The sequence below is a fragment of the Populus trichocarpa genome, chromosome 12, assembly GCF_000002775.5.
Source record: "Populus trichocarpa isolate Nisqually-1 chromosome 12, P.trichocarpa_v4.1, whole genome shotgun sequence".
In the NCBI taxonomy this organism is placed as follows: Eukaryota; Viridiplantae; Streptophyta; class Magnoliopsida; order Malpighiales; family Salicaceae; genus Populus; species Populus trichocarpa.
In genome coordinates this window covers 204,467-217,085 of record NC_037296.2, presented here as the reverse complement: position 1 = coordinate 217,085, position 12,619 = coordinate 204,467, and the positions used below count along the sequence as shown (strand labels likewise).

At 32.5% G+C, this 12,619-nt stretch overlaps 1 protein-coding gene across 1 annotated transcript; it reads right to left on the bottom strand.

Moving 5' to 3' along the window:
- Window positions 1-285: 285 nt before the first annotated feature.
- On the bottom strand, window positions 286-4,328 carry LOC18109926 (fasciclin-like arabinogalactan protein 17). Its single transcript, XM_006388161.2, has 2 exons — window positions 4,313-4,328; window positions 286-1,436 (listed from the first exon to the last, which is right to left on the bottom strand). The coding sequence occupies exons 1-2, from the start codon at window positions 4,326-4,328 to the stop codon at window positions 286-288; spliced, it is 1,167 nt and encodes a 388-aa protein (XP_006388223.2).
- Window positions 4,329-12,619: the final 8,291 nt, after the last annotated feature.

Genomic DNA, 12,619 nt, shown 5'->3' with positions numbered 1-12,619 from the left:
TGCCTATATTGTATGGAAAATAACAAGGTATTCATATTAACAAATGGTTGTAAAGCATCTTTTTTTTTACTGCAACCAGTAGTTCTTACCAACGGATCACAAGTTTAGAAAGAATAGAAACTTCTTTAGTGGAGAGCAGTGTTTTAAGACCCGGCCCGGCCCGGCGGGTCGACCCGGGCCTGTGGCCGGGCCGGGTCTAAGCAAAAAACAGGCTGGGAATTGGCCCGGCCAGACCCGGTCGACCCGGGACCCGCCCGGCCCGGCCAAACCCGTCTGAGACCTGGGTTAATTTTGTTTGGGTTTTTTTGATGCCTCAATGTTCAGCCCGTAGATTATCTGCTCTGGTGCTCCCGGTTCACTCAACTGGTCCGTTGTAAGCTTAGCCATTGCTTCATCATTTGGGGCTAAAACTGTTAGCACATACCCTTCAGAGACCAATCTTTCCATTTCAGTTGCTAATGATGTTAGATTCACAAGAATATCAGCCATTTCATTGTATCCTCCATATAAAAGAAGGGTTTCAATGAAATCTTTAACTTGTTTTTCTCCATTGAAATGGTGATGAGGTCCACCTGGACCAGGAGCTGGAGCTGGGGCAAGAGATGGGCCGGGCGCCATTGCATCATAGATTGGTAGCACCGGGGCTGAACCGGGTTTTGCTGGTGGTGCTGGTTTCTTCATCCTGTGTGTTCTTGGATCAACCTCTGGTGCTCCTTCTGGTTTCACAGCTGAGATTGATTGCAAACTCCTGCAATTGTTGAAATCCTGCTGAACAGATCGTGGGATTAGCAACCTTTCTATCCCATGAATCACTCCATCTGGCCTCTCCACTGCATTCACCTGAATGATTTTCGCCGAATCTATTAACTTCTCGCCGGATTCCTGACTGCTGAGTTTGACTCTATCACGGCACAAAGTGCGGTGATGTTGAAGAGAAGAGTTATGGCTTGGATTGATTCTGTTGGGTACAATGTGGTAAAGTAAAAGAGTCTGGAGAGACTTGAGATTGCCAGGTTCAAGCAAGAACCTCTTGAATTCAGGATCAAGATCGCGTTCAAGAGCTTCGTTCTTAGGAGCAAAGATGGTGATATTGTGTTTACCAACAACATCTTCAAGGGTTTGTAAGAGAAGTGCTTTTTCAACGAGTTCAGCTAGTTCTGTATAATGGGAGTCGAGAAGGGCTACAAGAACGGAGTTTGAGTTGATTTGGCCAGAATAAGTGCCATTACTATGGTTTTCTTGCAATGCAGAAAAAGAAAACCCCAGATGGAAAGTAGAGACAAGAAGAAATGTGAAGAAAATGTTAAAACATGACAGAGTTACCCCATATTGTTTTTTATAGGTTTTTTTGGGTTGACCCGAGTTGACCCGGGTCAACCCATCTGACCCGTGACCCGGAGGGTCGACCGGGTCAATGACCGGGTCGGGTTTTAAAACTATGGTGGAGAGTATGTTGACATCGTGTTTTATTTTCAATCTTGTAAGCAAAATTTTCCTGATTTTGGATTGACTCGCAATTGGGTAAAGCGAAATATTTTTTGGAAGCTTTCTTATTGGAAGACCAATCTCCTCCACCATAACCTTGATGTCATGCACATAAAAAAAAAAAAAAACAAGTTTGATAATATTTTCAACACAATTATGGACAAGAATGGGAAGACAAAGGACAACATCAAAGCTAGAATGGATATAGTTTTTTTGTCATCATAAAAATATAGAGTTAGTTTATGTTGGGTCACGGGTCGTAAAGCCCAAAACTAGTTTGGCCTTAGACAAGAATGCATAGTTACTTGTCTACCAATGGCTTAAAAGTCTGCGATTTTCTGATAGACATACCTCAAACATATCAAGGTTGGTGAATTTGGAGGATTGCAGATTGTATGGAATGAAAAGCTATGACTGCCATGCGTTTATGCAAACACTCATTCCATTAGCTTACCAGGATTTATTGCTAAAAGGGATATAAGATGTACTCGCATAGATCAGTTGCTTCTTTAGAGATATATGCTCAACAAGTTGTAGACACAACATATGAAGAGGCTTGAAACGAATATCGTCCAGACAATATGCAAACTTTGAAATGATATTCTCTTCATTGGTTTTCGACTCAATGAAGCATTTACCTATACATTTATTGTTTGAGGTAAAAGTTGGAGGTCAAGTCCAATATAGATGGATGTATACATTCGAAAGGTTAAGGATTACACATGCATCGTAATTAAATTTTTATTGTCTTTCTTTGCATATTTCAAAATATTCATTTAATTTCATGTAGGTACTTATTCAACTTTAAGAGAAAAGTAAAAAACAAGGTGCATGTTAAGGCTTTAATATACAAGGCCTATATTGTTGGAGAGATCTAAACATTTATCTCGTATTATTTCGAGTCTCAATTGAGAATAAGAATTAACCATGTTTCAAGGCATGACAATGGTGGGGAAGTGTTTTTATATGGGAACTTGTCAATATTCTCTCATTCTAGACGATTTGTACCAAAAAATATTGTGAGGGGAAGATATTTGTCAGAAATAGAATTCATATAAACACATAATTATATGTTATTTAACTGTGATAAAATGAAACCTTTTATTCAGTAAGTATACTACTTAACATGTCGTTATTTTCAAACAATTTATCTCTTATAATATCATAAACTGATAGGATGGTAGGTTTTTTTTTTAATACATCCATTTTTTATTAGTTGTTTTTAATAAATATATTATATTTTTTCTTGCAGACTGCAATTCTTGGACGCGAGCCAAGCCCGATAGAGCTTTTTGTTGAAACGCATGTGCGAGTGATGACCATCAAAAATGGTTCCAGCAATTCGTGGATAGTCGAGTTCAGCACTTTGTGATATGTTGGTTTTCAATCATTTTTTTCTTAAGTTATTATTTCCTTGAATCTGATGAATTTATTTTTTCTTTCTAGGATGCACATAACAATTAGTTGAAGGAAAGATACATGGACGATCTTTCGACCCGTCCGGATCTCGATCTAGATTTGTGGTTGAAAGCAGACTCGTCTGATGGACCAGATACAAATTGGATGTACAGACTCTCTAACATTACGACCGAGAACTTGCGAACAGCCCGTAGTGCTTCGACTATTGGATGCTTGCAATCGATTCCGAGCACTCAAACTTCAGAGTTCACGACGATGTTAGACCAACGAGTACAGGCTCAGATGACTCATCTTAATGATAAATGTGAACGAATCATTATTGATTATGAAGAACTCCGCCAATTGATAATGGAGATGAGATAACAGATGAGGGGTACATGTGCACCCTCTAATTGGCCTCACGACCCGGCGATGACCAACCTCCTATTCTTCCTCCTCTAGCGCCGACTCTATCTTAGATTTATTGTATTTGAACGTATAAATGTTTAAATTTGTAATAAATATTTGATTTTTATATTATTTTATATTTTTTTAATTTTTTTTCCACTTCTATTCAATATATTTTAAAAAAAATATTATTGACGGGGTTACCGACTGAACAATTCCTTCGGTATATTCCAGAGAGAGTTGGAAAAGAATTACTGTAAATTTCACTGCTATTATTAACTCACTTATTGAATTACAGATGGTATTTTGTCGGTGATATGTTATATTTACTAATAGATATATCAACGGAAAAATAAAAGCACTAATGGCATTACATATTGTTTTCCTTTAAGTGATATGTTAATTTACCGATGGATATACCGATAGAATAAAGCGGGTAAATTATTTTTTAGCGTGCTTTATCCATCTGCAAATCCATCGATATATTTATTACCAACAGACTCACCAACAGTCCATAAATTACTGACGAGAATATTTCTGACTGACTGTTTCTTTTCGTGAGCTTGTCAATAATATACATATCAATGAACTGCTAATTTAAATATCAACAAAAATTTTCATAAAAAAAAAAATTGTTAAATCTAGTAGTACGCAACTCACATGTTATATATGGTATTTGTGACACATGTGTCCTATGTAGCATCTGGAACTCATAAAATTATTCTAAATCCCAAATTAGTATTATTTTTCACTGTATTACTTTACTTTTCTTCTAAAAAAAAACACTCCCCATTGGGGAAGGGGGGGTTTGCTTAATTAATGTCAAGCAAGTGACACACCCTTAGATGAAAGATTTATGGCATCATCACGGAGGCAAGCGGATGATGTCATCTACATGACGAAAAGGGTTTGCCGGCCCCACTTGTGTTTGAAAACTTTCAAAAATATCTGATATGGAAAGTCCTCAGTATCTGCCTTGAATAAAGTGCGATACACTGCTCTGTGTGACTCTTGCACTAACCCCATGGCCATGCCATGTTTCTTATTGTGATAAATACATACATTACATCACTAATGTCCCTTTCCTCTACTTGCCCACAGTCCTCAACTTGAGTAATTTGTAAACCCTGTTTCTTTTTTATTTTGAAAGTGTTTTTAAGAAGATTTTAAAAAAATTTGTCTTTTTTATTTTAAATTAATTTTTTTAATATTTTCACATGTAATAATGTCAAAAACAATTTTTCAAATATATATAAAAAATATTATTTTAATATATTTATATAAAAAAAATACTTTAAAAAAATAATCACTTCCAAGCAATCTTAGACAACTTGAAGATGTGATACTTTTTAGTGGTGGCTGTGGTTTAGAAAAGTATTTAAAATAAATAAAAGACTACACTTAAAAGTCATGATCATTGCGGGCACTTGATGAAATTAGATAGCCATTACGCCATAAGAGAGTTGACATGGCCATCTTCCACAACAACGATAGAAGCTGATATCTAAAGGGGACGTAATAGTGACTTCGAAGTCATCCTCTTCTCCCTTCATATTACTCTCTACCATAAACAAAAAGAAACCTCCTTGACAAAAAAATCAATTCAAAAAAATGAATTTTCCTTCTTGGCCTTCAAAAAAATAAAAGCTCTTTGTTCTAGGTTTAAGGATAAAAAATTCTGTCTTGGATAATTTTTGTGTTCTAAAATTGATTGGCTAGATGAGTATTTTGCGTCTAGATTATATAGTGAATTTACATTACCACTCTTAAAAAAAATTAATTTTTAAACTTCTACTCAGAATTAGTTTTGTATTTTCAACTAAAATTACACAATAAAATAACTTTTTTACCCTTAAAATAATAAAAAAAAACTAACAGAAAAATAAAAGGTTTTTTTGTTATTTTCAATATTATTGCACAATAAAAAGGTCTTGGCACCCTTGGTGTCAAATAATTTAACTCTTAGGCTAAAGGGTATTTGTGTCATTTTATTGCTTTTTTTTTAATTAATTGGTTGGGGTAAGTTCATTTGAGTATTTGAATAATTAAAAAGGAATTAAAAAAAGAGGTCGACTCCTATTGCGCACGGGTTAGCCGCTCCGTTGTCTTCGGACGACGCGTGGAGCTGATTCCAATGGCTAAGAAGGTCATTTTCGAGGTGGCTTCAACTTCTTCTTAGTGTCTCCTTCCTGGATATGTGGCGCGTGCACTGATTAGGGGTTCGATTTGTCACCGAAACCCATTTCTTTTTTTCTTCTTTCTTCCTCAATGTTTGCATTCTACCACCCGATTTTCCAAGTCATCCTCTAAACTTCTATTTCTTTTATATTTAGTCCTTGTTTTTTTTGTTGTAATTTTTAAAAAATAATTCATTGAATTAGATTTTTCTTTCGATTTTATCCTCATTTAATTTTTTTTCTTTGTCAAATTTGATTCATATTTTTTTATTGCTATTTCTTATAGTCTAAAATCATTTTTAGAGTTGCATTTTTTTTCGATTCCATCCTCCGTAATTTTTTTCCTATTAGATTTTATTCTTGTTTTTTATTGTTTTTTTTTCTTTGCAAAATTTTCAAAAGCGGTATTTTTTTACTCGATTTAATTCTTCAACATTTAATTGGTTTGGATTTAAGTTTGGTTAAGCTCGTGTTAAGATTTCACGGGTTGCAAACTTTAGAAATTAACCTAACTTTCATGAAATTTGCTTAGGATTGCTTTAGTTTTTTTTTTATCATTTTTTTAAACTAATGTTTTTTGAATTTCATCATTCAATATTTATTTAATTGGAGATTGAGCTTGATTTTTTTTCATGCTTTCTATGACCTTGGTTTTATCATTTTTTTTTATTTCATTGGGTTACATCAGGTCTTTTTATTTATTATTCATTGTTAAGTTTATTTTTTAAAATTATTTTTATTCTTGAATTAAATAGAATTGATTTATTAAATATAGACGAATGCTCACTTAATTTTGTTTTATTCAATTTTTTTTCCAGGATGTTGCTCTAGTTATGTTGTCATCCAGAGTTTCGCAGCCAGGCTTGAACCATCTCAACAATTTTTATTTTTATTTTGTGATGGGTGATGTTCACAATGGAGTGACAATGGTGTTGCATCTTGGTGAATGTCACGGTGGGGGCAAAAAATGTGTATCGTGGATAATTAGGAGTCGCCACCTAGTAATTAAAGAAAACTAGAAATCGTAAAATGTGAACTGGTTCTAAAGATTTAGGTAAAGAGTTAGTTATATTTAAGGAAGCGTCATCCTTACAACATCCTTTTTAATGAAATGTTACTTTTATTATGTGTTTTCTCCTAATTCTTTATTATTGCTATTAATTAATCTAATATTTTTTATTTCTATTTTTTAAATATTATGTGAAAAATTTGACGTCAGTCCTTAAAAATAGAAGACTCTCGAGGATGCTGACGTCAAGTCCTCAAAAGAAATTTTCGTTGAAATTGCTAAAAGTAGGCATAACTCATATTTGATTTTAAAATCTTGATATCAATCCTTTTTAAAAAGGAGACATTTAAAAAAAAAAAAACCTTACCTCTAAAAAGAGACATCACATCAAAATTGTTAAGATTGGACTTATATAAATAATAAAAATTAAACTTTAAACTTATATTGATGATGTGAGTTGAGCTTTGGACCTAACTATTAGCTATATGAGTCTTAACGAGGTTTGGGCTTTTATCCATTTATTTTTATTGGTTTTTGAATATCATATTTTTTTGTTTTATTTTTTATTTTTGTTATATGAGAATATCACTATAAAAAAAAATTTAATTTTTATAATATATAAAAAAAGTAATATACATTAAATTTAAACACACAAATAATGAAAGTATTTATTCAGGGCTCGAAATTTATCTTCGAGGGTGAAAATAAACACCAAAATTTGCTGGGAAATAACATAGGAGCACGTGGCGCGCGTGCAAATCACGCGCTACTCAATTGATTGTCCTGGAAATGGTGTGTGCGTGTCTTCCCCATTCGTTAATTAAAATGAACCTGTAAAGGAAAGAATTAAATTTGGCAGTATAAGACATCATCATCTTCTCTTCTGCTTCTTCGTCTTTTGCTCTCAGGTTTATTAACACAAGTACAGGAACTTAGGTGGCTAACTGGAGGAGATGCCGACTGTGTGTGGTGGCTGGACGTTGCTGGCTCGGTCAACTGCTGTAGTGGTTGGTTTTGTGCTGGTCGGGCGATGCTGTGGTCCGGAGGGGTGACAGAAGAGGAAGGAAGTGGTTTTGAGTTTTTTTTTTGGGTGTCTTGATTGTTGCGGTTGTGAGAGATGGTTTGATGAGGGGGACAGGAGATGGGTCAAGGATACTGGCGTGAAAGAGGGAATATGGGTCTGTGATGAGGTTTTGATCTTGTGGGTGGTTGTTTTAATGGGATTATGGGACTTTGACCAGAGGAGGGGAAAGATGTCTGGTTTTTGGTTCAGCTAACCTAAGGAGACTGCTAGGTTCAAGGCTTTATGAGTCTTTTTTCGTGGGTTGGTGATGCTATGGGGTGTGGAAGTAGAACTCGGTGGTTGAGGCAGAGCTGTGGTGGAGCTACTGGGGGCGCTGTCATGGGCAGTGGACGAGAAATGGGTGAGGTTGAGAGTGGTGATGGTTATTGGGTCAATCCATGAGGGAGTGAAGGCTTGTCTCGGTTGGAGCCTGAGATGGTGGTGGCATCGGTTGAGAGGCTCTCTGGTTCTTTGAAGGTTGAGTATGGTGATGGTCAAGGGTGGTGAAGGCTACTGGTTATGGATGATGGTTGGTTTGTTTTGGTGGAGACTCCCTGGAATTAAAGGCTGTCTTTTCCTTTTTTTGTGTTTTCCTTGTCTGAGAGATGAAAAAGATTGATAGAAATCTGGGAAATTTCCCAATTTCAAGAACGTTTGGGAATGCGTGTTACCTTAAAAAAAATTTTGGGTAAAAATTAATTTTTTTTTAGTATTTTTTGAATTATTTTGATGTATAATTTTTAAAAATTATTTTAAAAAAATATAAAAATATTATTTTAATATATTTTTACATAAAAAAATATTTTAAAAAATAATTTTAACGCTTTAATAGGTTGGAAAAAGGTTGCAGGTGTTTATGGATTTTTTTGTTCAATGCTCTTTATAGGCTGATGAATACCCCTTGTGTTCTTTGTTATGCGTTCCCTTTGTGAAGAGAAAATGTTTGGTTGGAATTTGAATGATTCTTGGAGATTTGATTGAAGACTGGCTGGAATTCTGGGATTGAGGAGCTGATTCAGGCATTAAGATGCAATCCCATGATTATAGCTGAAGAATAAAATCCCACGTTTATCAATCAAAGTTGAAGATGGGTTGATCTCGATTTGAGAGCTGGGATTGTAACTGAAAGATACGAAATCGATTCCTTGATTTGAATGGATTCTGAACTAAATTCAATTAATTTGGACAAAATCAGTAGATTAAATTGGAATGAATTGAATTAATTGGAAAGAATTGGACTAGATTGGTATTTAATTGGACTAAAATGATTGTAAAGAAACAACTAGGATTGAAATGAAATTATATAAATAGTTAAGTGGTCCTTGAAATATTTCCCTCTTTTCATTATAGTCCTTGATTTTTAATTTTTTTTCAATTTAATACAATTAGGGCTTTAAATCTTGAATTCTCTATTATTTAAACCTTAAATCTCTCTTTTTTTTCAATGAAATCTTTAATTGGATAAATTTAGAACTTCATATATAATCCCTTGTTGTAAATTCATTAGTTATTAAATGTATAATTTTGACTAATCTAACTCTTGATTTTAACTTTTTTTTTCAATTAGGCTTTTCATTGATTTTTAACTTAGTTATTTATTTCAAAATCATTCTTGAATTTTGAATTTCTTTGGTTCTTAGTCAAATTAAATCAAATTAAGTTATTTTCTTAATTTTCTCTTCAATTCAAACTTCAATTCAGCCCCAAAAAATCCTAAACTCATTTTTTTTTTCATATGATAATAAATTATTTTTGAATTTTTTATATTTTTGCATTATATATATATTTTTTTTATGATTTTCAAGATTTATTTAAACAAAAATGAAATAAAAAATGAAAAAAATTGTTATTATCCATTTTAGGGTCCCACATAAACAAAAAAAAAAGATAAAATACAAAAAAAAAAAAATATTGGAAGAAAATAAAAAAATATAAATCAGGGAACAAAGTATACCAGAACTCCTAGGAAATAGTCAAAGACTGATTGAGGAAGATCAAATATACAAGATTGAAAAATTTGATAGTGTATTTTCGACTAATGAAGGCCTTATTGGCAAAGAAAATCTAATTTGAGGAGGAAAATTTAAAATTGGATATTTAAGGACCTAATTATAATTTTTCAAGGTCTATTTGAATTTATTACGGGCTTAATTATAAGAAAAATTGATTTTTAAAGTCAATTTAGGCTTTAACTAGAAGAAATTGAAGTTTGAGGATCAAATTGCAATTTTTAGGAGTTAATTTAGTCAAATCAAGGCTTTTATTGCATAAATATTGAAGTTTGATGGGCCATTTGAGACTTTTTTGAAGAAATCCAAAACCAATGACCAAGTTGGAAAAGACGTGTGAATATAGGGGCTGAAACTGACCAAATCAGGGGCTAAATTAAAAGGTATGCATCCCCTCCACCAACTTTAGGTGGTCTTTGGCAACGATGACGTTAGAATTGCTCTGACAATGCCTCGAAAGTGGGCAACTAAGTCAGCCCCGACAGTGCAACTCTCAAGAAAAAAACCGACCTATTTTTCATGAGTTCACACACAAAGCCTTCTCAATGGGTCTTTATCAAGGGTTTACAACACCTCCCTCAAGATCAAGAGATCGGAAATGGATTCAAAACCTCTCAAAACCCTAGCAAAACCCTATAAATACCCCCAAGTAAAAAAGGAAAAAAAAGAAGGGGGATGAGGAGGAGAAAAGGAAAAGAAAGGATAAGAAAAATATCAATAAGAAACACAAGTGTAGAGGTCCAAGAGTCTAAACAAAAGATTTCTTAGCTTTACAAGTTTATGACAGGCAAAAATTTCCAAGAGAAATCAAAGAGAGAGTATCTATTTTACATGTACTTTTTGGATTTAAAAGTAGGTCCTTTGTGGCATGCTTTTAATGTTTTTTTTATTTACTTTTATTTTATATTTATGTCTATAAGCATGGAAAAGAAGTTTGAATGCTCAACAAGTAATGTTGTATTTGATTTTTTGTTGCTGCTTTTTTTTTATATATATATTTAATGATGTTGATTTTTATGTTTATTTTATGTTCTTGATACATTAAAGTTGTTGTTTAAGTTTGTTTATGATATATAATGTTGTCTTAGTTTTTGTTTAACTTAAGCTATGCATGTTAAAGAAATGATGTTTTACCCTGAGTTTACTAAGTCTGTTCATGCACAAAATGGGTTCAGAAAACCAATTTTGAATCTATGTTATATGAACATATAGTCTGTTTTAAGTTTATGTTTTTTTTTATTTGGTACCTTTTACTTGATTTTGATGTTTTTTGTTAGTTTTTTAGATTCAAACATGTTTGTGTATGATATTATGACTTGTTGGGATAAAAATGCATGTTTTAGAGGCCAAAAATGCCTATTTCTAGGCTTGGTAGTGGCTGCCAATTTTGGGCTTGGCAGGGGTTGCCATTTCTGGGCATTTCTAGGTATTTTTCTGGGTTTTAGGCAATATTCTTCGTGTTCTTGGAAATAACATTTTCTTTACCCCTAAATTTAGACCAATTTTGGTTCATGGTTTTTGCACATACACCTTTCTTATACATGATTAACCAGTAATTTAGTGTTTATTCACATCAATAACGAGTTTAAAAGATGTTTAATCATAAAGTTTTAGTTTTGAATCGAAACTCATTTTAGCAAAATCATGATAATTCATTGATAATCGAAGTGAATGAATGCTAAATTATTGATCATTGCATAATTTCCAACATATATGTGTCTTTGGTTTGTCCATATGTGGTTTGGTTTGAGAGCCACGTTGTTGGGTTCACGTTGAATGTTCTTTATTTGTTCTTCGTATTCTTACCGAGAACGCCTTAGCTACATAATTTTGACTTGTTTTGTCTCATTTATTTACCTAGAACCCTTCCTTATGCACTATTAACCAATAATTTAGTATTTATTTGCATCAATAACATGATTTTAGTAGCTTTTAATTCCAGGGTTTTGGTTTAGAACCGAAACTCATTTTGACACAATCATGATGTTTAAGTGAAAATTGAAAAGAATGGATGTTAGATTATTGATCTTTGTGTGATTTACATGTATGTGCCTTCTTCTTCTTCTTCTTCTTTTTTTTTTTTTTATCAAATTTGGTTTGTTTTGGAACCCACGTTGTTAGGTTCATGTTTGGTGTTCTTCATTTTTTTGTAGTGTTTGATCCATTTTGTTCAAGAATTTTTGAGTTTTTATTTTTTTTATGTTTAATCTGTTTTTTTTTTTACTTTGGTTTTTTTTTTTGGGATGTTTTCGGGTCAAACCATAATTTTTGGGTTGGTTTATGGTTGAACCAAAATTTCAGATCGACCCGATAACAAAAAATCGAGGTCAAAGGATTTTAATACCCTATTTGGTTTGCCATGTTGTTGTTAAAGGAACTTTTGGTTTAAGGGTGTGTTTGACAAACACTAACTAGACTTATTTTTGATAATTTTATTACAAGAAAAAATGAATTTTTACAAACAAAGCCTAAAAAAATAGAAGATAAATAATAAAAAATATTTTATTTTTTCTTGCATATGGCCATAAAATGCTAAAGTTACTTGAGCATCGTTTTTCAAAGAAAATTTAAAATATTTTTGCATGCTTTTAAAAAAACTTATTGCATGGATTTTATAACAAGTTTGTAAAATTTCAAAGGATGTTGGCCTATATTTAATAAATATTAAAAAATTATATTTGGCAAGAAAATATTATTCACTTTTAATATAAGGATAAAAATATAAAAGGGGTTAATATCCAAAATGTTATTAGAGATAATATTTTTATCACTTACTTTAATATAAGGATAAAAAACCTATATGAGGTTAATATCCAAAATATTATTGTGAATAATACAACTCATTCACTTCTAATATAAGGATACAATTCATAAGAAATTTTATCTTAAATATTATTTGGAATGATGTGGTAGTAAGAAGCTTCAATGATAATTGATGATATTTCACCTTCCTAGACCATGTTTTTTACATAGAAAACAAGAGTTTGTTCATCGTATTAAAACCATCATATTAGGCTAATAGAAATAGACATCATTAGACTATAGCAAACAATAAAAAAAACAATGCAGT